The sequence below is a fragment of the Ammospiza nelsoni genome, chromosome 2 (genome assembly GCF_027579445.1).
Source record: "Ammospiza nelsoni isolate bAmmNel1 chromosome 2, bAmmNel1.pri, whole genome shotgun sequence".
NCBI classification, from domain to species: Eukaryota; Metazoa; Chordata; class Aves; order Passeriformes; family Passerellidae; genus Ammospiza; species Ammospiza nelsoni.
Genome location: NC_080634.1, coordinates 78406392 through 78431506, shown reverse-complemented (window position 1 = coordinate 78431506; position 25115 = coordinate 78406392). Strand labels below are relative to the sequence as shown.

Below are 25115 nucleotides of genomic sequence, written 5' to 3'. Positions count from 1 at the left end.
ATATACTTAATTGTAAATATTCATTTTCCTACCTGAAGCACTTTAAATAAATATACAATAAACACAGTCTGTGTGGAAGGGGAGTGAATAGCTGAGGAGACTTGTGATGAGCCCCAGAACTGCTCCAGTCTCCACGGCTGGTGAGAAGCAATGCAGGCAGATCCCTCCTGAGAGCTTGTGGGGGGCTTGTAGATCGAGTTGGTGATCTCACCCTTTTGTCTACTGCACTGAGATCCTCCCTCCCAGCCAGTAAATCACAGCTGACACAAACTGGCATCTGCAGAAATGGTGATGGCTGGCCAAGTGATGCCCTCTCACACAGAGAAGTGGATTTCTTCAGAGCACAACCAACTTCAGTTTGCAGTCTTGTCAATACATCCTCCTATTGTGCAAGCACTGAAACACACAGGCCATAGAATGAGCAGACACAGAAACCCCAGCTTTATTTAAAACAGAACTGCATGGAATCTCTCAGGAGAGATGCTGTGCTCTGACCTCAAGAGCGCTGCTCACCATGGTCAGCAGGGGCAGTGCTGCCTTCAGGGGGACCCTGCTTCAGCCCCGTGCAGCAGTGAGGTGTCAGGGAGCCTGGAACTGCTGAAGCCCTTCCTGAACATTCCCCAGGTGTGTGGCAGCTTTCAGCAGGCACAAACCCACACCTCGTACACACTGGGGCTATGGGGGCACTGGAGGAGTGCTTCTGTCCCCTGCTGTTACCTAGTGCAGTCCTGATGTAGGGCACAGCACCAGCTGATGCACACAAAAGCCTCAGTGTGTGACAGAAAATGAGGGGGTTCTTTTCGGTGACAGAAAGCACACTTTAGAAATACAGTTTTCAAGCTGGGATGCTCAGATTGAGGACAACTGGAAGAAGGCTGGAAGCTATTTTTTCAAGATGAAGTTATGAAATCAAATTGATAGAATGGGTAACAGGGTGGATAAGCATGAAAAAAGCAAGGTTTTTTATCAGCTATTCTCCCAGGAGATGTAAGTTAGAAAGAAGCGAGAGACTTTTACATACTTGAACCACTCCTCAGGCATGATCAGAGGCAGTAAACTACAACACAGACTACAGGTTAAGTATGAAGCTTTGTCCATTAGTCATACTTGAAGACTTCCTACTTCCCCAAGATACCCTGCACCAAATTAACTGAGTATTACTGCAGTCATAGTGACACACTGCTACAGCGTGCATTTATTATTTAATAATAAATTTAATATTATTTAAATAGACCCTTTGTGTCACTTCCCCTGAGAAAGTGATACTTCATTGCTACAGTACATTAATAGCAAAATTAAAATTTATTTCCACGTAACTGGAACCAATGCCAAACTAAGAAACTGTTGACCTATGGGGCAATGTGGGAAAGATGCAAAAGACACCACCTTATGTTTCATGCCTACACTAATGAACCATGATTTGTTGTGGGGTGTATCTATAAAGTGAAAATAAGGTAAATGGCACCATAATACTGACCAAGCCAAGTCAGAAGAACTACAGGAAGTAAGACAGTACTTCTGGAAAACAAAACAAATGGAGTGCCTCTTCTGAAAGTCACATAGAGGTTTTTTTGCATAGATTAAAACTTTTATCATGATGGATCATAAACTGTAAAGCAGTACTTGTGTCTATCGGAAAATTCTATTTTATGTGTGAATTTGAAGTCTTATACATGAGGACAGATAGAACTCTTTTACTACATTATTGGAGACTTATCAAAACCAGGATGCTTTTTTCTTGAGAAGATGAAAAGTACAGAGATAAGCAAGGAAATAAAGACTGAAGTTTTAACCAATAATATTTTTGTGTGGTTATCAGAGGAATGTAATAATTAATCTTTTAATCATTCTAAAGATGGTGTGAAATCATAATATCTCATCTTTTCCAGCCTCAACCTGCCATTCTTGATCTGAATTACAAACAATAAGAAAGGAGATGATTTAATGAGCAACTTTGTCATGTTGCCATTTTGCCTTAGTCAAAGGCAAATATCTAGTTTTGCCTCCAAACTAAAATGGAACAGACTTATGTTTCAACTATGCTCACAACTGAGGCAAAGATAAAGGGAAAACTTAGGGCTATTTTAAAGATAGAACCAGTGTCTTCACATTTTCACAGAGACATAATCAAATGCACACTGTTAAGAAGAAGCAAACATTGATTTACTAGAAAATACAATCCATTTTGTGAAGAAACACACATGTATGAAGTTTAAACTAAGCTAAATCCAAACTGAAAAATTTCACTCACAATGGCAATAGGTATGTTCTTATTATGAAAGAAAAAAGTGTCAGCATGATTTAATCATACTCTATAAATAGGCACTTCAATAAAGTATATATTTACACTGGCTTTCTGGATGCTAGGGCATCACAAAGTAGAATGGCTTTATTACAATGGATGGAAGATGGCAACTACTTAGAATCCAGTGCCAACATGGATTATAACAAATCCAGTGAGTATTTTGTTTTTCAATTATTCATAGAAAATTTAATCCTGATTAAGTATCCTTGGGCAGGAATTCATGGGTAGTTGATGACTGAAACCAACATTTATTTGAAATGCTTCTGTTAATTTAATCTGTGTATATGGCTTAATTATGATTGAATCCTCAATGTAACAGAAATGAATTATATCAGGATTAAAATTCTAGTGCCACATCACCCATTCCATTTTCTTTGCCTTTTTTTTCTCCTTTAAAAGATGCAAGGCTGCTGTTTTAATTACCTTTATGTTGCTATGTATTCCAAGCCTCAAAAACTGTTCAGACCTTGATTACTGGAAGGAATTTTTAGTTACATTTACTTTTTTTTTAGAAAAGGGAAGACATGAACCCTATTTACATTCCCATTAGGATTTTAACCAGTATGAACATTAGATGCAAAAAAAAGGCTTTTCTTTTACACCTATGATAAAGGAAGGTTTCTTGCAGTCAGTTGTGAACATTTTACATATGTTTTCTAGATGATTCTCCCTCCTTTCTTTCCCTGTCTTTTACACTGATACATAAAATGCATTTTCTCTAAAGCATGAAAACAAAAAAAACCCTTTTACTCATCGTTATGCATCACACCAATTTCACAACTGGCCTATTTTAAACTTGTTTGAGCATGTAGATGTTTTAGGAACTCCATTTTATAAGACCTTCAAACCTAGTACTGACACAAAATAATGGCATTTTTGGTGTCCATGAATGGAGAGAGAAGAGATTCATTGTACTCTTGTGTGATACAACTCGGCACCCCTTGTTAAACATTATCTATAAAACTCTTCAATATTTTTCAATACTCTTCAGTATTCAACTCCACAATATTTTTAAACACATTAATCTAGGAATCTTGTCAGACCAAAGGTCTGTGAAGTGCTTTGATATTATCACTCAGTTTTCCAGTGAAACCAATGTATCATACACTTGTGACAAAAATACCTGCATATTCAAGTCATTATTGCACATTTATTATGTAATGTATTCTTTCTAAACATCTCAGAAGTGATGTCGATTTTTATGTCCAGAGGATATTGTTAGTGGCAATGTCACTGATGACAGTGAAGATACTTCCCAATATAGACTATGAGATAGAAAAAGTCTGTAGAGGATAACCATGGAGATGCACTGACAGAGGATAACTCCTATGGTAATAATCTAAAGACAAAAAAGAGAAAGAAATAGTAAGTGAAAAAAATTCTCACTAGGCAAGCCACAATAAATTTCTATCAGCATGAGTGCTCGAGGTTTAACTTTAAACCCTTTAACACTGCTGCAGTTACAAAAGATTTAAACATGCATTTTAAGTCCAGGAATCAGACTCTCACACCTGGGTGTTTTTAAATCAGTAGATAGCCCTGGGCAAGTCACATAACCCTTCTGGCAGTCTCTGTTCTGGGGAATTTCAGACTTGCAATTCACCACCCATGCAGTTTCACAAGCAGAGGTGATGTTTAGATATTCTATTCTTACAACAAACAGGCTGGGGAGGGGGGAGAAAGCTTGGAAACACTTTGCACTAGCAAAATCATGGAGCTGAGGATAGTGATTTGTCAGTCTCAGCCAGATCTCTTTCAGTTCAAGTCTCCTCATCTGCAAAAGCTGTGTAAGGCTGTATTTATCAAATGCCTAAAGGTGTAACTTGTTTCTGAGAAGGCACAAGTCTTCAGTTTATGTGCAGGCAATCCTTTAAAATGCATGTTTTTCTTAAATAAGTATGGTATTTATTGACTGTGCATTTTATTGTATTGAGGTGCATTTGAAGAACACAGCTGAATTATCACAGTGTAGGAACTGCAGCTGCACATAATGGTTAAAGTTGCTCAAACACAAGAGCAGAGCAATTGTAGTCTTCCTTTAGTAAGCTCAAAATACTGCAAAAATACCACTTTACTGGTACCTCTGGAGACTGTCCTCCTGCCCTGAGGATGTTTTCATCAAGGAAAACAAAAAGTCTCTTCATTAGTAACTCTAGAGGAATCAAGAGGAATAAATTTTTTTCTGCCTAGATTTCCTTTTTTTTTTTTTTGTAAATCCAACACCAAAATTAATTTATCATTTATATTTAATAAAACCTTTTTCTTTCCCTTACATATCCTCTACACAAATAAAAGCTCATTTTCTGAATATATTTGCATACAAATGCACAGATGGTTATAAGCATAAAGAAAAGAAGCAAACCCTATGCTGGAAGGAGGTAGTCAATCACCTGAGAACAGTGGTGCACTTCATCTGAACATGGCAGGCTGCACACACAGAATTCTCCACTTCCCAACACATTTAAGCAACCGAGAAACTGAGCGAGTCCACCTTTGTTTTTAACTGCTTAGAGCTTACAAACCAAACAACATATTTGGACAGACTTCTTGATCTAAAGAATACAGTTCAGCTACAGGTTCCCTGACCTATTTAGCCACATAAAGCTTTTAAAGGATGAAGACTAAAGAGCAAACAACAAAAAAAATCCACTGATTTATCTTTCTACTCCCTTTGTTAAAAGAATCTCCAAGGTGTTTTTAATTAAAAGCAAACAAGCAAACAATAAAACAAAACACCCCCTCCACATTTTCCTTTGACTTAACAATCTCCCCCTCTCCCTCCCTTAACCCAGAAATGATTATCCTTAGATGATTTGAGTCCTGTATGCCTTTGTAAAATATGACTCACATTAGCACCAATGAGAGCTGTGTGACTAAGACTTTTCAAGTTGCTTTGGGGTCACAGGATTAACAGCCTAAGAGCATGAGTTTGCTAACAAACATTAAACATGAGGAACAACTACTATTCAAATTTCATCTCTTTTATCTTGCCTGTACATACCTTTTCTCTTTGATATTCTCTGAATATTACAGCAATGGTTGCAAGACATGGGTGGCACAGAAACCAGAGAATGCAGGCCTAAAAAAGAAGATGAGTGTAAGCTGTAAAATGACTACATGCCAGCTTAGAAGAAAGAGATGACAGTTACAGGAACTACATTTACATTTCTGTCTATTTTATGAACCCATTGTTTAATTTTCAATCAACATAACGAAAACCACACAATGAAAGGTGGGATTTCTGTTTTAAAAAGCTCTATACTCCTTGTCAAATTAAAATGCCTGCTTCAGAGTATGATGACAGGGTGCAATATAATCAAGTCAGACACTTTCTTATGGAGGGAAAGAGTTTAGTGCTTCAGTCAACTGCATGCCACTTGTATTTACAGACAAAGGGATCAGTTTGCTTGATGTAAGCCATACTTTGGCAAAGGTGATGTAGAACTCCCTTTTCAGTGTGCTTCTCTCCACTGTGATAATCTGATACAGCCCAGCAGCCAGGGACAGAGCTAGGCAGACTCTGAGGCCAATGAGCAGCCCGCTCGCCAAGCCATGGTGTGAATGGTAGCTGTGGTGATTTGTATCTTCAAACTGCTCCCAAATTAACAAGAAGCTCTGAAAAAGAACAACAGCAAAGTGCACTTAGAGTAAACCAGCTTATATTAACTCTCAACTAACCTTCCCATCACACATTAAGTTATCTGCTAATGCTCCAGTCTACTTGTTAGGGACTGCCATCCTAAGCAAAAAAATCCAACAAACCCTAGTCTGAAATGCTTTTTGCTGTGACCTATTACTCCAACTGCAACTGGCAGGAACAGAGTCTCACTTCTCATATTCTGTAACTTTTAGAAAGCTGGACAAGTTAAAGTTTCCTCTAATGTGGATAGAGGGAATGTAGCACCTTAGAAAAAAATGTGAAATAATCACCTGCACACTCGTCCTACTCTGCAGGAAGACCACTGAAATGATTTCACAGAGCTACAGGGAGGTGTCTCCTTTCACTTGTGATCCACAACCTGTAAAGCTTGTTTCAAAGGCAGGCGACTACGCCTTTTCTTTCAAAATCCTAACAGGATTCACTTTTCTTTTCAAAGATGGGGAAGTAAGAGGGTGGTGCTGCTGCCCCTTTTATACAATAGCCTTAAGGCTCAAGCATTCACCCAGGTTGAACTTGGATCTCCCACAATTCCCTTCTTTGCCTAAAGGATATCCAATTCACATCTCCCACCTCCTTGGAGAGTGCTGCAACTGCCAGGTTATAGGGTGTTCCTGGGTGGGCCACTCTCCACCCCTTCTATTGAAGCTGTGCCATTGTGGAGAAAAGAATTCAGCAGCAGCTAGGTCAGAAACTGTGAGTGAGGCTGACTCTGCAAACACCTGGCTCAGAAAACTCCTGGGGTCTAGGAAAGGGAGTGTCACAGGCTCCAAATGCCATTCCAACATCTGGCTGAGCACTCCAGCCAACAGATAACTACATAAAAGATAGTAACCTACCTCCTTCTTAACTCCCAGCATTGTATCCATCTGCTGGGGAATCCAGTTTTCTGGGAGGACTGTGAGAAACAATATTGATATTCTCCAAGGAAAAACAGAGTAACAAGCACCCAGTTTCTGTATCTTAGTTGTGAAGAAGACCCCAACCAGATGCATTAAAAAATGTGTCTTGCTGAAGAACACCTTTTCAGGACCTTGGGAATGCTAACATTGTGTTAACATTGTGAATTGCTAACTAATGTATAAAGTTTAGACTCTTGGAGCATCATGTAGCAGCTGAATGACATTTTAAAACTTGAATATACACTGGAATCCAGTCCACCTACTGCACATATCTAACTTGCACTGAGGCTACAGGTGCCTAATAAAGCAGGTTTTTTTAAAGAAAGGTAGGCAAATTTGATGAGTGAAGTAGCTCTGAAGGTCTTCAGAAGCAGACATTATATAGCTTAATTTAGAAATATAAATTAGTCAAATTCCTTTCTGAACACATTTAAAGGCTTTCTCACTACATAAAGACAAAAAGGTTCCTAATATTAACTTTTCAAAAAATGTGTAATCCACCTGAGCCTTCCAAAGGTGGGTGGCCTTGAGTCTCATCAGTTGAGTATTAGAATAATTTGTGCTTAGAATATCCTCAGAGTACTCTCCTCCTTTCCCCCTCCCTTACCTAAGGGGGACACAGCCCTGTCATTTCACAGCTGCTCTCACTTCAGTCACTCCTCAACCAACTGGGTGGAAAATGGAAGGATGGGAGAGGGAGAGACATAAAGCATGCATGTTTTCAACATCACTGACTACTGGCACACAATCTGACCAACAGGCTTTAAAGGTTCTCACCATGATGATCAGAAAAAGTGTGATTTCAAGCAAACATCTTCAAATGATCAAGTTACTTGACTGAGAATTCTGTCAAAGAGTAAGACTGAAGTAAGACTAAACTGCTCCCAAATCCCTGAGATACAGCACAGTGTTTGGTAACGTTGTGTCTGCAGCACTGGTTTTGGCATGAAATTGATGAATTCCTATCACAGAAGTTATTTCAGTCCAGTTAGAACATGCTTAGACAACGAACAACGGTTCTACCAGTTACAGAATCACCGCAGTTTTGTGAACATTTTCCCTTTTGATATTTATATTTGGGAACAGCCAAAATATTTAACTTCCCTGGACTGTACATATTCTGCTTGAGAAAACAAAAGGCTCCCTGAACTTATGTGTACAATCTTCCTGACTCAAGCATCTGGGGGGAAGCCATACAGGCTGATGAGAGACAGAACTGTGATACTGCTCTAAGAAAATATCACTAGAACCTACCTTACCTTAAAAGCCAGAGCTCATGAAGGCCTGAATTTTCCTTAGTCTACACCAAGGGTAACAGCAAAGAAAAAAGGCACTTTCAGGGGAAGATGACAAAGAGCTGGAGTAAAGGGATCATGAGAACAAAGCCCAAGTCCTCATAGGATAATAGTGTCTGAGAGCAGAGTGTGTTCTGGACCAGCCCTTTAAAGAGTGTAAACAACACAACATCAGTTGATCAAAGGCTGTGTATGGTGACAGGAATGTGAGATCACAGAAGTCCAGTTTCCTTCAGCTTCATTAGATTATTCCAAAATAAGCAGAAGGCAGAGGTGTTAGAGGCAGAGGTGGAACTGTCAGTGCAACACAGTGTAAACTTGGACAAAGTAAATGTATCATTGCCTTTTCTATGAGCTGGGGCTGTTCTCATTCACCTGGGAAAAGCAGGATCCTATAGAAAACTGTGCTTTCAAGTGTTTCTAGGTAAAAACGGACTACACAATCTGTTTTCAATGAAGAAAAACCTTCATAGACAAGTATGATGTTGAAGTTAAAATCTCTTTGGTTGTGAAATAAAAAAAAAAAAAAATTTGAGAAATCAAGGTCAAGGAATTCTAAGGTCCCTTACCTTGACCACAGAAAGGCAAGTATCAGCTGACTTAGCTGCAATATCAGGAACAAACTTAAAAGCACCAGACATCAACCAGCTGAAGTAGATATCAGAGACATCTTTTGTTGGTAGTGAGCAGAATTATGTTTGAGCTCTGAGAAGAAATCAGGGGGGGCAATTCTAATTGTTATCCAGAAGAACAACTGTGCTTAGGCTGTAGACAAAAGAACTTGATCAGAGAGGAAGCTAAAGAGCTGACTCACACTATGCTATGTCCAACATTAAAGTCACCGCTTCTTCATAAGATGGAACAGAATGACCATCTCCTTGTTTACATAACACACTGTCCAAAATGCCTGACTTTACCTGTATATAATCCTGACCTATCCTGGCTCACAAGGGACACCAACCACTGTCCAGTACTGGCCTTCTCTTCAAATACTACATGGATATCATCCTGATGTTCCAGATATACAAGCAGAACCTCCACATCCATATGAAGAAGAACTCTTCCTTCATGTCATGAGAAAACTATTATGGTAGAACTCCTCCTTCCCTCCACGATGCCAACACTGACTTTATGACAAGCCAAGATAACGTATCAATCTCCAGGTTCTCATGGGACAGATCACCCCTGAGAGGCAAGGGGAAGGGGGAAGCAAAAGGGAAATTAGAAGGAGCAGCAAGGCAAACTAGCTGTTCCCAACCATATCTAGTACTGAATCTGATGTCATGCAATGCAGTACAGCAAAAAATGGTTTAGATCTAAGGTCAGAGGCAGAGCTCATTCTGAGCACACCTAAAAACCCCTGTGTAGGGTGATGTCTAATGCAGTAAGATTCTATGCCATTTTGATCAGGTTCAGAGCAATCAGCTATCTTTCCAGAATCACTGCCTACAGTCTGATCAGCCTTGAAAGTTGAAACTGCTCAGGTCTATGTGATGGCAAGGGCCTGCCATCAATAAAGTTCTGTACAAGGTTTGTGATTCAGCAGCAGAAAGTGGAATTTTTAATGAATGCACAGCAGCCTGGGAATCTTTTATTCTGTGGCTGAAATAAAGAACAAGTTAAGGCAAAGGGAGATGCTAAATGGCAGACTTGTCCCTCCTTTGAGATGTTGCCTCTTTGCAGCTGCAAAGACCACAAGACATTTGCTGATTAGGAGGCTGTGTCCACCTGACATTGAAGGCAACCCATGAACATAGCCCAGGAAATTGCTAGTGCTTCTCAGAGAACAATAAGAAAAAAATCCATAGCATCAGTACCAAGAGGAGAAAAGCCCCTGAAAATCTGCTGAGCAATTTGAACTAGTAGTAGGCAAACAGGCTTAGATAGCTTGCTAGTCAAAACTGCATTTAAGTTGAAGAACAACATGTTTTCTCAGGCTGTCCACTTTCTCGACTTTCCTGAAGATAAGATGAGGACAGGTATGAGAGAATGCCTGTAAAACTAACACAGTGCAATCTCTATCTGCTGCATTAGGTTAATGCACATAGTTTCCAGCAGCTTCGACAGCAAGCCCTCAGAACATCTCTGATTATCCACATGAAGTTTGTCCAATCTCTGGCATAAGAGGAAGCTGGTTCTCCCATAAGAATCTCTGGGAAAGATCAGAACAGGAAGAAGGTTATTCCAAGGTTTTAGCCATAAAAAGGGCCAATTGAGTGCTTATAGCAGGTCAAACATCCATGTCAGTCTAGACAGACCAGTGAAAAACTGTCTAAATCCTGTTTCCCTGAGCCCAATAGCTGCACTCTGTAATTAGGAGAACAAATCTGACAGAAGGTGTATTTTGTATGTACTGAACAACGAGATGGAAAATATCCTCTCCAGAAGGGATACTCTTGGTGTGAGGGAAATTTTGCTGGAGACAGTAGACACTGATATGGAGGTGCAAAACCACTTAGGCAATGACATATTCCAATATCCAGATTGTGTTCCTACAAGACTCCTACCAAACCTGACTCTCCCAATGGTACAGAAGGAGATGTGGTGGAGCTGTGCCTTACTTGTGAAAAGTAAGACAGACAACTGTGTGCTAATGCAGCTCCAGTGCTGCTCCAAGAACCAAAAGATGTCTAATGGACCAGTCTTTGGGGAAGCAGCTCACATGTAAGATGCCTGCCCCACTTTTACCATAAGTAACAACCAAAATTAGATCAAGCTGATTATACTGTCTTTTCTATGTATAGTAAAGGGAAACAACAGTAAAAGAGTTTCCAGTCTCAAACAGCAGAGTACCAACATACCCATACATATGCACAAGTGCAGAGGCATGAATGAAATTAAATACTTTAGAAGTCTTCTTTACTACCAGCATGTAAAATTTCTGGTGCTGGATAGGTTCATTCCACCTTACTTTGACACCCATCTTTAAATTTCAACAGTCCCACTGACCTTAACAGCCTTTGGTTTATATTCTTAATTAGCAAGAAACGCCAGCTCCCAGCTATTCCTAATGTTCTAGAAGTCCACTTATTTAGTTTAGAAGCAGCACTAATTACAGATACTACCCAAATGGCACAAAAATCTTCAGTATAATCTCTTCCTCATTACTGTCTCCAGTTTCTCCCTTCTCTTCTCTTTCTCAATGGTTTTCAGATTCTCGTCTTTATGATGTGATTTAAAAAAATTTGTTTACAAAAGGCACCACCAGGGTTGAATGATTTCCATTACAATTTACTTTTAAGTTACTGGTTTACTTAACTTTCTAATTTATACTAATGGAAAATATTTGAATGAAATTATGTGTCAGACCATTTGTATATTTGCAAGACCAATCCTGCACATGAATTCCCTTCCTTATATTGATTGAAAGAACCATTAGACGTTCTATTTGAGTGCTTCCAAAAGGAGGGCACTGATGATTTCCATGTTTTCATGACAAAGACTTTGTCACAGCAGCTTTTCTTGTCCTTCCTCCCATGCTGCTGGTTGTCAACCTCCATAATGTAGTTCACAATGCTCCAGCTGTACTGATTACAACTATTTATAGGACCACATTATAAATCAGATCAATAAAATGACTGTGCAAATTTTTTTTTTTTTTACTTTTTTTTCAGCTTAGGTTATTCCACTAATCTGGTTCACAGTACAATGTTACAAACAATTGGCACAATCAGGAGTTTGGGAAACTGTGGGAACTTCTTAAGTGGTTTTACTGCTAGATAAAAACATACTGTGGAGCTACATCTTAAATTGTTAAAGTAAAGAGAAGGTGGTGTTACCTATTAGACATACTGGGTGCACATTATGCTGTGGGCTTTTTTCCAGTCTTGATACTCCCTCCTTCCCTCATAAAATTAAAATATTGAAATTATTTGGTTCACCATTCTGTCATACTTAATAGCAGCTGTATACTTCAGTGTAAGAATGAATATGAAATGCAAACCTGTGTAACAACAACTACTACAGCAATGCCGGTAGACGCTGGACTGGAATCCCACTGAAGAGGTCTGCCATGAGATTTCTTCATTCTGCCTATTGTCCAACCCATACACAGACTCAACAATAAGTACAGCATCTGTATCTGTGAGATTATGTCACACACTATTGAAAACAAAAGGAAAATGAATAAAATTACAACAAAAATAAAGTTTTGGTTTTTTTCCTATATCAAAGAGAAATGTTTTATATACCCACGAATGAACGATGGATGCTTATGCCTCTGTATCACCTTTTAATTTTGATGAGTTAGATTAGATGGGGTTGCTTTGCCACAAAATGTGGCTATTTTGTGGAGTTTTCAGTGACCAAACAGATTACTATCAGCTTTCCTGCTAGTTATGCTGCAGATCTGCAAGAACATGGGCACAGTGCCATGTCCTTCCAAATCCCACTCTTGTGTCAGAGCAGTCTGGGCTCAGGAGTCCATCTGCATAAACAGACTTATAAATGCTAAAGAACTAAAATCATATGTATGTTAATCATAGTGCAAATATGCAACATGATGAAATGAACTCCTTTCTTCACTCTGAAGAACTTTTGTTCAAAAATCAGATAGTTACATTGTACTTTGAATTAATTGCACTTTGTCTTGAGGATGTAGTAGCTTCCAGAAGAAAGCACAAATATTTAGGACAAATTCCACTCTGAGATACTTAAAGGGGAAAATATAATGAATAACCTTAACACAAACTTCATTTAGATCAACAGCTTGTCTGTATTTCATTTTATTAAATGCAAAGTACCTTTGCCTCATTTTGCTATGTCCATTTTTACCTCTGTTTGGGAACAATTAACAATACTCCATAAAGTTACACTCTTAATCAGTGTCTCAAACTTGTGTTTAAAGCTGCATCAGAATAAAGAAAACTTTAAGCTAGGATATATTAAAGCCTTTATTTGTAGGCTTGCTGAGCACTACTGACAGTAGAAAAACCTGAAGATTTCTTTCTGGGTAATTGTTAGCCTTAGACCTAGTAAGTTTTTGACTTAATGAACAATTTTAAAGATGGTGTTGGGATCTGACTCATTGTACTGGCATAGCAGAAACGTAGAAGAAAAATAGATTCTTACACTATGTATACTGTAAATTTGGTTCAGAAACTAGAGATGGGGCACTACACACAGCAATGCTTTCTTTTTTGCTTCATTAATATTTTAGTTCAATTAAATTTGTTCCTTATTTGTAATTTTCACTTACACTATCAGGTACAAGAATAATATTTCTGTCACATAAAAAGCAAAGCTCTACTTTTATACAACTGGACTGTATTAAAAAAGATAAATATTCACTAAAAATATTGGCACAGGAAATGTTGCCACTGTACAGAAATTAATATGGATACAAGGGAAGTGTATCAAAAGAAGATAATCTACAATATTTCCCTGACATCCAGCAATACTAGCAAAATGAAGAGTATAAATCAGACTTCAGAATGTAATTCCTGGGATATGCTTGGCATTCTCAGAGTTTACATGCTTAAATGCTTCTTAATGTTTTAAGACACCTTTGCTATTTAAGATCTGTCAAGAGCTTTTAGTAAATACAAAATTGGAAATTCTTTAATAAAATCAACCAGCACTGATTTTGGGCAAAAAAAAAAAGATCATGGAGTTATTTTCCAATGCTATCTAATTGAGAGACATTACTCACTAGAAAAAGAATTGTTACATGAACCAAAGGCATGCCAAATCAATGTCACAAATCTAAACTAGAAAAAGGACTGAATAATTCTGTGTGTTCTAGGGAGCATTTTCTTTTCTGTCATTCCTTAAGATAAGCTGCCCTATTATAGCCAGACATCATCTCTCCATCATATCATGGATATAGCTACTGCTCTGCTTCAGTGCAGTAACAATTCAAGTGGATTCCCACATAAATTCGTGTAAGGCAAAAAGCCACAACCAGCTTTAATCTTTGACATCCTATACATTTTGCTAGAAAGAAAAAGGGTGAGAAAAATTTTAAAGATGAGAATGAACTCACAATATTCAATGTTAGTGTAAAGTCACGTTACTGAGCTGATACCAATTGTCTGATTTCATCACAGTTCACCTTTTTTGACTCTTCAACAGACACAATAATGGTCTTTGACTCTTCACATTTTATTTTTACCAAAAGTTAAAAGGACAGCACTTGCAATGCTTCTGAGTGCCAGCGTTATTTGTGTGATTTATGAGATTGGGTTAGATGGTTAATTAGACAGAGGATCAGCTCTTTATACACGGCAAAGACTACATCATACTAGGAAAAGAATAATTGCTTGAGATGGTATCTAAACCATCTAAACAGGTTTTTAGAAAGGTATTCTGGCCACACTGCAATTAATAGAAATTTTAACATTTATTTTTAACTCAAATTTTTCTCCCATATAGGAAAAATGGTATGATCTTTCCCCTTCAAACTATACTACTTGCCATCAGCCATTCTTCAGAACTGTAATTGCCACTGAAGCTTTCCACATTTCTATTACTTCTGCTCTCTTACTCTTTTGGAAACCACCAACTTCAGAGATAGTAAGAAAGTAAAAACTTCCCTAGCTGAATTTAAGAAATTCAGCTACTGATTAAAAAATAATATTCATTATAATCTTAATAAATAAAAGTGGGCTTTTTGACTACAACATATATACAAAAAGAAAAAAGAAATCTAACATGAAGCTATTCTCTCTCAAGCTCTGGCTGGATAGTTAACAAAGGGGTGGAGTTATGACTACCTCCATATTCTCCATTTTATTTCATTTCATGAGATGAGAAGGAATGTTTAATTACACAGCTGCTGGAGTGGCTGCAAGGAGCTGCCAGCTCAAATGGTTAAAACAAGAAAGAGGCAATTATTGTGGTGCCAGGTGCCATCAAGAGGCTGATAATTCCAACTGCAGCCTTCTAAATGAACTCTACAAAGGGGAGTATTTCTCTATATAGGCTGTTACTACCCAACACTATCACACTACTGCAGTACTGCTTTCTTGGGGTGCTTCAAGCCAGTCAAAAGGAAATGTATTTGCTTGGAATGAACCTCCAGTTCTTCAAAGATGAACCGCAGGAAAAAAAACCCCCAACTATCCAACAACAATGGAGAATGAAGAATGGAACAAGATTAAGTTAGTGCATTTTGGAAAGGTATGCTACAGGAATTTAGTTCCAGTAAGAACTTGGAATATCTATACAAAGTGGAGAAAAATGCTTTGTTAGCATCAAACATTCACATAAGCATTTTCTGCATCATGCTAATCACAAAATTTGTGCTGTAAAATACTTTTCCATTTAATAATTGTTAAATTTGTCAGTGAAATGACAAATTCTATAAAATATGATTAAGTTTCCTAAAAAGTTTGGCTTTCTAGATCTAACTCCCCAAACTCTTCAATGTATTGAAAAACCTGTTCAGGTGATATTCATGTCTTTTAAGTGTTCGTAGCAAGGAAACTAGAGACAAAAAAACCCTTTGAAAAATCCTAAACAATATCACAGATGTGTAACTTCAAATACAGTTACTGTAAACACATAAAACATGTTTTTTTTCTGAAGGAGCAATTTTTAGTATTTTATATTGAAAATCAAACTATGTGATCCAATATCACAGTATAGTCCAGCAACAGCATTTGCTATGTATTATACAGATTCATGAGTAGGAATATGTAAGAAACAGAGGACAGACTCACATTCTGCCAGACTTCCCATAAAAGGAGCTCCTATCCCATCTCTAGAATAACTGAAAAACGAACAAAAAGATTGCATTTTTAAGTGGGTGTGTCTTAAATGTTCTCTCTCACAAGTACATTTAGATAATGATGCAGTTCAAAAAGTCAGTCCTGTATTTTGCCACAATCCCTCCTCCCAAGCAAATCATGTACTGATCTTTACAACACATTGTTCTTAAAGTCTAAAGACTGAAAGCAGAAAAGGATCAAAGGTACCTTGAAAAATGCAGGTAGTTGGCAAATGCTGAACCAGCCTGCAACAGTAATGCAATTGTCAACACCTTTAATACACCATGCATAGGTCCACGCTTCCTAATTGTTTGCCACAGGGATTGTGCATATATGCATGCAGTTATGAAGTATGCAAGGACAAGCAGGAAAAAGAATTCATGTAATCCTGTGGGGGAAAAAAAAGAAATACAGCTTAGTTTTACAAAGAAACATTGCTACTAGGAATAAATAACTAAAAAAACCCCAATATAGTGGGTTTCCTTTAATACAATCATTGGGAAATACTTAAAAACTGTTACCCAAAAGTGATAGTACACATAAAAGGTCTAAATCCTAGTCAATTTTATACAAGAAAATAAGTGAATTTTATCAAAGAACTGATTATTATTTGATCTGACAAAGTGTTTTTAATCAACAATACCTTTTCTGAGCAGAGAGGTTTGCAGCAAGTACCAGACTAGTATAAAGTGCACAGTTTCTTGATACGCATAAAAGAACTGTAGCTCATTTAATCAGTAAGTAACATATTTATTAAAGGACTCTATTAAAGGACTCTAAAAAGAGCTATTTTTAGCTCTTTTTGCTTGTTTGTTTGATTCTCTAAAGGCACTATCTGAGGTGAGAGAAACCCCAAACAGACTTCTATTAAATCTTTTTAACCACTGGGTGTCACCCTTCCTCCACATAAAGCAGCTTAACAAGCACAGCTGATCATGACTGAAAGCTAAGAGATAAAGAAAAGTAGCACAGAAAACAGTAATTAGTTCCTAGCATGCATTTTTTGCACTCGTCTAAAAAAAAATCCCCAATTTTTAAAAAATTATTTATCAAACAGAAGTCTCCTAATTTTCAGTCTGGCAGTAGTCTGGTAAAATACTTCCTTTAAGACCTGGATCCTGGAAACCTTTTCTATTGTCAGTAAGCTTTGCCACCCAACTGGGAGCTCCCGAAGCCAGTGAGAAATAAGCAAAATCAGGTAAACAAACACTTCTCATAGAAAACTTGCTTTTATTCTCCAACCTTCCATGAAATTTAGTGGTGCCCATAGAATCAGATTCTAAAAAAAGCTTTTTCTCCAGCAGCAAAATAACTCTGGTAAAAGCTCCCAGCCAGCTCCCCCCAGAGATTGGGAAGAGCAAGTATACACATTTCTATATCTGAGGTGAAAAACATTAGAACTGGATGAGTTCTGAATAGTAGCTAGCATTATAGCTTCTGTGACTGAAATGAAGCATTTCGGACATACACACAGGAAAATGGGAGAAAAAGAGCATAAGGTAATGAAGAGGATTAAAAATTCCAGGCCACTGCTTCTTTTGTACACCAATACATTAACATGATTTATCAATGACAAAAGTATGTGGTATAGATCAAATCTTTCTTTCTGCTTCAAAAGATACCCACTGAAGTTGGCAACAACTGCATAAGTAAAAGTTATTTCTCACAATGATGAGTGAGAGCCCTTGGAAAACTCTTAAGGAAAATCAACTAGCTTTTAACAAAGACTAAGCATTTATGATAGAACACTCCTTCCAACCATAGACAGAGTGTAGATTATTGGTTTGAGACCAGAAGGGGTTAGGTTGAAAATTGTATTTTTTATTGTGGATTTTTAGTGCAGCTTTCTCCTATCTCCTCTAAGTTTCCTGACTTTTGAGGAACCTAGCTGACAGATAAAGTAAAATATTACATGAAATATCTTACTTCAAAGCTCTTCAAAATGCTACCTGTTCATCTGCCTTTAGAAACCCTGGATTCCACTGACACAATGTCTTATGTAGAAGACCCTACCATATAAAATAAGACTATTCGCCAGGAATCAGAAGTCAGGCCCCCTCATCTTTGAAGGCAAATGTCTTAATCACAAGCCTTAAGTTCTCTCTCATGCTTTCCTTATTAATAATTTAATTTTTGAGATGTTCTGTGCCAGGCCACAGCCTAAAGTAATTCAAATGAAGGAAGACCTAACTAAAACCTTCTGCAGCTACGTAATTTTTAGTTGCCTGCATGAAATATGCAAGAAACGAAGCTGGATCTTCTCTCTGATATCATTTCATTCTAAGTTTCTATGAAAAAATGGCAAAGACTATTTCCCAGAGATGCATTAAATTAAATTAAAAAAGACAAAGACAGATTAAATGCTCCTCAGCTCTTTGAAAGTAGACCAGTGCACATAGCTTCAGGATTCATGGCAACAATGCAGGTTTTAATTCTAAATTAACAGAAGTGTTCTTCTGCAACTCTGAAAGACATGGCATGTACTGCTCACCTTGCTTCCTTCTTGTAAGACCTAAATACATACATCCAGCACATTTACACACCTTCTTACTCAGCACATAAGCTGTTTAGAGTTCTGCTTCCCAGTGCTCAGTGTTCCTACAAAATTAATACAGAGCTGAGGTGCCTCTGTGATGTAGGAGGTCTCTACATCCCTTTATTGGGCCATATGATGCCATGTAGCTGCCTTGCCCCTTGATGTAGCAATTACTCCTTTAGCTATCACTCCTCTTTGAGACTAAGTAAATTAACCTAGAATTCACTTCTGAAAGCCAAATTCACCAAATAAAAACTAGCAAGTTTATAGAACTTAAGAAGTTAAATAGAGAGGTTAAGTCTGATTATGAGCCTTGAAATCCAGATTATTAATGCGCTACTTTCTTGCAGATTCTGCTAAATATTCCAGTGAGTATTTTTTCTTTCAAAAATGGAGCTGCCTTTGTTGCCTCTATATTCTCTTGAGGTCATGAGTGACAGCAGGACATTTGATTCCAGCACAGAAATTAGGCTCATCCTTGGTATACTCAGGCTCACTCTGTATAGGAAGGCAGACTAAGCCTTCAGAGCCCTTTCCTCACAACAGACCCAGGTGAGTGACATGTTGATGAGGCCTCAGCACCTCAGAGATGTGTGAGCACCTCAGCACCTCTGTGATGACAGAAAATGAACTCAAGTTTACTCTTTGTACAAAACCAGAATATGAAATATAAGAGGCTCTGCTATCCATTCCCCATACTCTTCCAAGCACAGTAAGCACTGATTTGAATTATCAGATCCTTAACTTACAAATCTAATTTTAAGAAAAAAAATCTTACCAGATTCCCCTGCGCTAAAGTGATCTAATGGATTCCCTTCTGCATCTGGGTTTAGTAAGATCATTTCAAACTGAATATCCTCGGATTCAGAATAATTCTCTTCGCAGGTAAACTTGTCTACATAAAACACATACCATGTTTCCGGATAAGGAATCTGGGACACTGTCAGATTTTGCTCTGTGTGGTTCACAGTCACTTTGGAAGAAAGCACAAAAAACAAAAATAGGAGTAAATACTTGATTCGTTTGGTTTTAGAAAACACATGTTTGAATGATGAGAAAACTTAAATCCACAGCATCATATACAGGTTATAAACTACACAGAGTAGAAGACATACTGAGTTTTGAAAGCTATCCATAACACCACAGATCAGACCTCCAACTTCAGCTTTTGTTTCAAGTAGGTGTGGGCAAGAGTTAGGGAGGACATTGCACCCCAACTTTCAGCTCTGCTGGGAGGGCTCCCTCCTTCTAAAAGCCAGAAAGTGCAAATTATGTCCTTTGCTTAGCTCATTTCCATCCTCTAGTTCTGTATTGACAGGATTAGCTGTTCTGTACTACCCACCAGGTACTTCTGCAGCATGAAAAATACCTTTGTGAAATTTATTTGACTTTGCTTTCGAAGAGATTTAGAGCACCAAACAGGAACAACTGCATGTGAGCTCAGTAAACAACACCATGCATGCTTTAAAGGTGCAAATCAGTATTATTTCACAGTATCTTACCCAAACTGTAATATACTGAATTTCAATTGACAGTTGAGATGTGAAACCATTGTGTAATTAAACTGCATATTTCAAATCAGATTACATTTAAAAATGACTACATAAGATACTCATGTTTCATCTTCTTGCTATCTCATCACTATTATTGCCTAAAAACAACAGTTAACCAAGCAGAGTCTCTTCAAAAGAAACTCTTGATGCAAATGAAATCTGCGGCTCCCTATGTTTGGCTGAAATTGCAAGAAACAAAAGCACTGTCACATTGGCTACTGAAGTTGAGTGCTAATCAGTGCAATCATTTCTCTGCAGGAGAAATAACAGTAACAGAATAATTCACCTTAATAGATAAAGATGACAATGGCTAAGGATGAAGAAAAATTTAATAAAAAATCCACAAAACATGTTTTCTTTTGTGAAAGGCCTTTTTAAATAAGAGCTGCAAACATACAACCTCATTTTCCTTAAATATTTTGTAGACAAAATTTAGAACAAGTTTCTAACTTGAAGCCCACCTGTGAAAAACTTCAATGTCATTCCAATAAACGTGTTTCAACTGCAAGAAGTAATTTTCTGTTCTCTTAAGGTATGAACTAAGCAACATCAGAATCCAGGAAGAATTGCAGTGTATGTGTCCTTGCAGCAACTGTCATGAGGTATAGATTTGGATGACATACAAACCAGTATTGCATATGGTGCTTAATCCAAATGAGAGGCAAACTGGGGCTGACAGGAGTGGCTTTATTCCCCATGTCACCTCTCAGCTGAGTTCTCACAATGTTATTTGTACCAAGAGTAAGGGATCACACAGAGTGTGTTTAATCAGTTCCCTCTCAAATCTGTAAGCAGACTCAGAGGTAGAAAAGCAACTGATTTTGCCCAAGATCAGCAAAGAAATCCAACTCACCCTGTGGTCACACAACTCCTAACGGAGCAGAAAACAGTGAGTACACTGCTGGGACAAGTCAGGAATGACAGACCAACTGCCAGCAGCACTTCTGTGCAGCTCTGATGAAGGGTAAGGAAACCACATCTCTACAAGTGACCTCTGTGTAAGGTTTCATTAAGACAAATGATCAATCTGTTACTCTTGGGATTCTGACTACACAAAGGAAACGTATTTTAAGTGACTACAACTTCTCTTTTAAATACATTTGAATGAAGCATCTAATACTAATTTAACTTCTTAGAGGAAAATTTATGCTTTAAATACCATTATGATAAAAAAATGGTGCAAAAATTATTTTAGTCTGTCTTCCAGTTACATAACTCAATGCTTCAGTGTTTTACTGCTCTTTCACATTTAGACGGATACTCAACTTAAGCTTTATCCTGATTAGTTCATTTTTAATACTGTATTAAAATTTTTCTAGCATGTTTTATACACTGAAGCATGACAAATTTGTGCTATCATGAAAATATAATTTTATTTTTGTTTTCTCCGCTTTGAAAAATGCCGTTTCCATGGAACTGGAGAATGGGAGCCTCCTGACAAGTGGGAAACGTTCCTTTGTAAACAAGAGGCAAAAAGACAATCTACGTATTCTATACTGGTATAACTCTTAGCTCAAACATTAAAAACTGTTGAATGTGAGATTCAGTAACAAATAAGTTATAAAAGTAAAGGGTGAAATAGCATTAAGCTATAATAGAGGAAAGTTATAAAGTAAGGTGGCATGATGCAGATTAATTTTTGTAGAGAAAAAAGATTTATCATGAGGTAGTGAAAGAGAAGGTTGACAGGTACAAAATTACCCTTTTACTTTGTACTTGGCCTACACGCTCCCAACCTTACAAGCATTTGCTTCAGAAGTTTAGAGGCAACTGCAGCAGGTTCCATCACTTTGCCTCTAGTTTGTTTTTCATTCCACTGCAATGAAAGTCACAATTCAAACTCAAACAAGTCACACATCTGACTGTCCCAAACATTCAACTTCTTTAGTTCTTCAGTTTCTTAGTACAAGGCTATTCTTTGTAAATTCTCTCTCATACCCAAGATAATCTATTTTACAGAAAAATTGATATTAAAATAAAAAACAAACAAAAAGAAAGACATTTACTCCAAGCAGAGCTAACAAAAATTCTCTGTGCTGAATGACTAAATGAAAACTTCAGCCAAGTATGTACCCTTTCCGAGTTGTGAACATGTGAAAGCATGAACTGGAACTGGTCATAAAGTTTGGCTGTTTCCACTGAAGTCATTGTTTGTCATGGATTTCATTTTCCAGCAGCACATTAAATCATAACTTGCAAACAAATTCTTCTGAAGTGATACAAAGAAAGAAATTTTCTTTCCTTGTTGTATTTTTAATTGTAAAAGACCAAAGTCCTAGTTGATGCAAAGTCCAAATTCACTGAAATGAATATTCTAAACACACAGATAACAGAGTTCTAAATACACAGTAACGCTCTAAGGAGAAAAAAACCTCAGTAACTTACTTGTCAGCTGAGCTTTAGAGAACTTCTCTGTACAGCTGTGGTCTTGGGCACTGTTCTCCAGCTTCTGCCATTCCTGTGCTTGAAAGAGGAGAAGTCTAGCTGCTTTTGCCACAGCTACTGCTACGTTCTTGATTCTGACACACAGAACAGCACGGTCACCTTAATATTTAAAAAACAAAATCAACTATTCTGTCTTGATGTCAGTTACAAGCAAACAGTGTGGCACAGATTTGCCTTGTACTTAGCTGCAACACACCTTCATATTATCCTTAATTTTTTACCTCTACTTCCTGCTAGAAGTATTTATGGTCTTTCAGAAACAATTTCTATGTCTCTCATTAAGAAACCAGTGAACATACAATTGTCTGTGATGGTCCTTAAACAAACCTTAACTATAGCATAAGTGTCATTAACCTTCACTACTGCAAACAGCCTTCACTCCCCCCTCTTTCTAAAAACAGACTTCCAGATAATGTTTTTTCCCTTCCTCCCACCCCAAATTTTATTATTTTCAAGTTAAAGACGGTGCCTCAATAGTCTCAATACCTTGTTCAAAGTCTAGTATTTTATGATCTCTGTGGCATGACTATGAGCATCACAGGGTAGCTCTTAAGTTCAACACCAGAAGAACTTATGTGAATGGACTTTCACGTTATGGATGGATTAGAGCTAAAATACTTAATTATAGATGAAAGATTGATGTCAAATTGATGCAAAGAAAATCAAACTTCAAATGTTGTCTAATATGTCAGTCTACCTGTAGAATTAGAGAATGGCAGAATGGCTTGGGTTGGAAGGGACCTGAAAGACTACTTAGTTTCCAGCCTCCCTGCTGTGGACAGGGACACTTTCCACTAGATCAGGTTGCACAAAGCCCCATCCAGCCTGTCTTTAAAAACTTCCAGGGATGGGGCATCCACAACATCCCTAGGCAACCTGTTCCAGTGCCCCACCACCCTCACTGTTAATATTTTTTCCTAATATCTAATCTAAACCTACTTGTTTTTTCAGTCTGAAACCATTCTCCCTTGTCCTGACACTGCAGGCTGCATCTTGAGACACAGAAATATTTTAGTCCTTTTAGAACTAGTTCATTTGACAAAATTTATCTTGCCTGAGTAATTCCACAACCCTCGAACTTGTTTTCATATTTTCTTTCATATACTAAAATATGAAAGAAGACTAGTCTTCTAGTCTAGAAGACTAGAGTCATAGACTTTTTTAACCTAGGAGTCTCCTAAATTAAAAGGTAGAATTTAGTGGAGAAGAAAAGTCAGTAAAATGTTATATGAACTACAGTTTAGCTAACATTTTGAAATATTAACAGAAGGTTCTAAAGAAGGCTTCACTAAAACCCAAAACAGTTGCTGGTATTCACACAGGAAGAGAAGTATTTCTATGCAAATATGCAACATCAATTTATACAGTTACACATGATCACCTACACCACTCATCTTCAATTTTGACAGTCTTTTCTCAGATTTAAACAGTGCACTTTTTTCCTTCAGATCTATTTAGAGCACTTGTACAGTTAACTCCTAGGACAGCGCTAATTAACTGCTTTCAAGTCACTTCATAAGCTACCTCCACCCTATCCATCATTCCTCATTCAGCACTGGAAGGTCATGCTCCAACTCTGTTTTGCTTACGTCACATTCTCCTGTTTCCCGTTAGATATTGAAGCATGGGCAGAACTGCTCTGCCACGAAGCTCAATGGGAAAGAAAAACACAGCCTAAGCAACTGAAGTACTGAGCACAAAGGAAAAGCAGGCTGACCAGCACAGCCCGGCTGGACATGGCACTCGTCATGGCTGCACACATCTCTATCTGTAAAGTAAAACTTCTCTAGCAAGCACAGCGGGCCACTGCTAGGGTTCTTTCAGCAGGATAGCGGTCAGGAATTATTACTAAGTAATTACTGACTAACAGCCAGAAATTATTACTAATAAGGAGTTTTTAACACGGGAAAGAAAAGCCATTGGGAACAACCAGGTGAGAATTTGACATCCTGATGCGCGGTGTCACACAGCAACACGGTGAAGCACCGCTGCCATTTGGGGCAGTTCCCAGGGGGAAGGAGCGATGCGTGCGGCAGCGAGAGCACCCTTGCTCTCCGGGACAGCCGGCCGGGAGTGTCCGCACGGCCCGGGGACCCGAAGGGAGGCACGGTGCTGCTCTGCTCCGCTCCGAGAGCCACAGCGGGGAGGGGTCGCTGCCAACTGCTGCGCCCGGGGCCGCCCCGCCGCCTCCGGCCACGTCCTGCTGCCGGCCGGGACCCCCGGCCCCGCTGCGGCGCTGCCCGGGCAGCGGATCGGACCTGCTGCACGTCCCGTAGGGGCGGAGAGAGAAGGAGGAAAAGAGGGAGGAGAGTGCGAGAAGCAGGGAAGGACGGAGAGCTGCAGGGCTGACCCCGCTCCGCACCCCGCGGCCCCTCCGGCCGCCCCCGGTCCCCCCGCGCCCCAACGGCTCCTGAGAGCCGCCCCGCTCCCCGCGGCCTCGCTCCAGGGCGACACAGCCGCCGCTGCCCCGCTCTCCCGCCCTCGGGGCACCCACCGTGGAACTGGAAGTGCGCCACGGGCCGCCACGGCTCCCGGCGGGCGGCGGAGCTGGTGAAGCCGCCCCGCAGAGTCTTGCCCGCGGCGAGGCCCCAGCAGCAGCCGGCGGCGGCGGCGCTGAGCAGCCACAGCAGCCGCCACCGCATCCCCGGAGCCGCCGGACGCTGGGATCCGCCGGGATCCTCCGGCCCCCCTCCCGCGCGGCCCCGCCGCGTC

At 38.9% G+C, this 25115-nt stretch overlaps 1 protein-coding gene across 1 annotated transcript; it reads right to left on the bottom strand.

The window, feature by feature from the left end:
* Positions 1-1509: 1509 nt before the first annotated feature.
* On the bottom strand, positions 1510-25114 carry GPR180 (G protein-coupled receptor 180). Its single transcript, XM_059466718.1, has 9 exons — positions 24898-25114; positions 22344-22502; positions 19184-19378; positions 16077-16257; positions 15822-15871; positions 12104-12261; positions 5729-5920; positions 5307-5384; positions 1510-3644 (listed from the first exon to the last, which is right to left on the bottom strand). Exons 1-9 carry the CDS (start codon positions 25043-25045, stop codon positions 3486-3488), a joined length of 1320 nt encoding a protein of 439 aa, XP_059322701.1. The 5' UTR covers positions 25046-25114; the 3' UTR covers positions 1510-3485.
* Between the last annotated feature and the right edge of the window lies 1 nt (position 25115).

Bases quoted from the DNA above. Each gene is read 5' to 3' on its own strand.
- GPR180 (XM_059466718.1), bottom strand. From the start codon at position 25,045: ATGCGGTGGCGGCTGCTGTGGCTGCTCAGCGCCGCCGCCGCCGGCTGC. The intron at 22,503-24,897 runs GTGGGTGCCCCG...TTAAATATTAAG, and splicing joins GGCGCACTTCCAGTTCCACG to GTGACCGTGCTGTTCTGTGT. The intron at 12,262-15,821 runs GTGAGTCTGTCC...TGTTTTCAATAG, and splicing joins TATGGGAAGTCTGGCAGAAT to TGTGTGACATAATCTCACAG.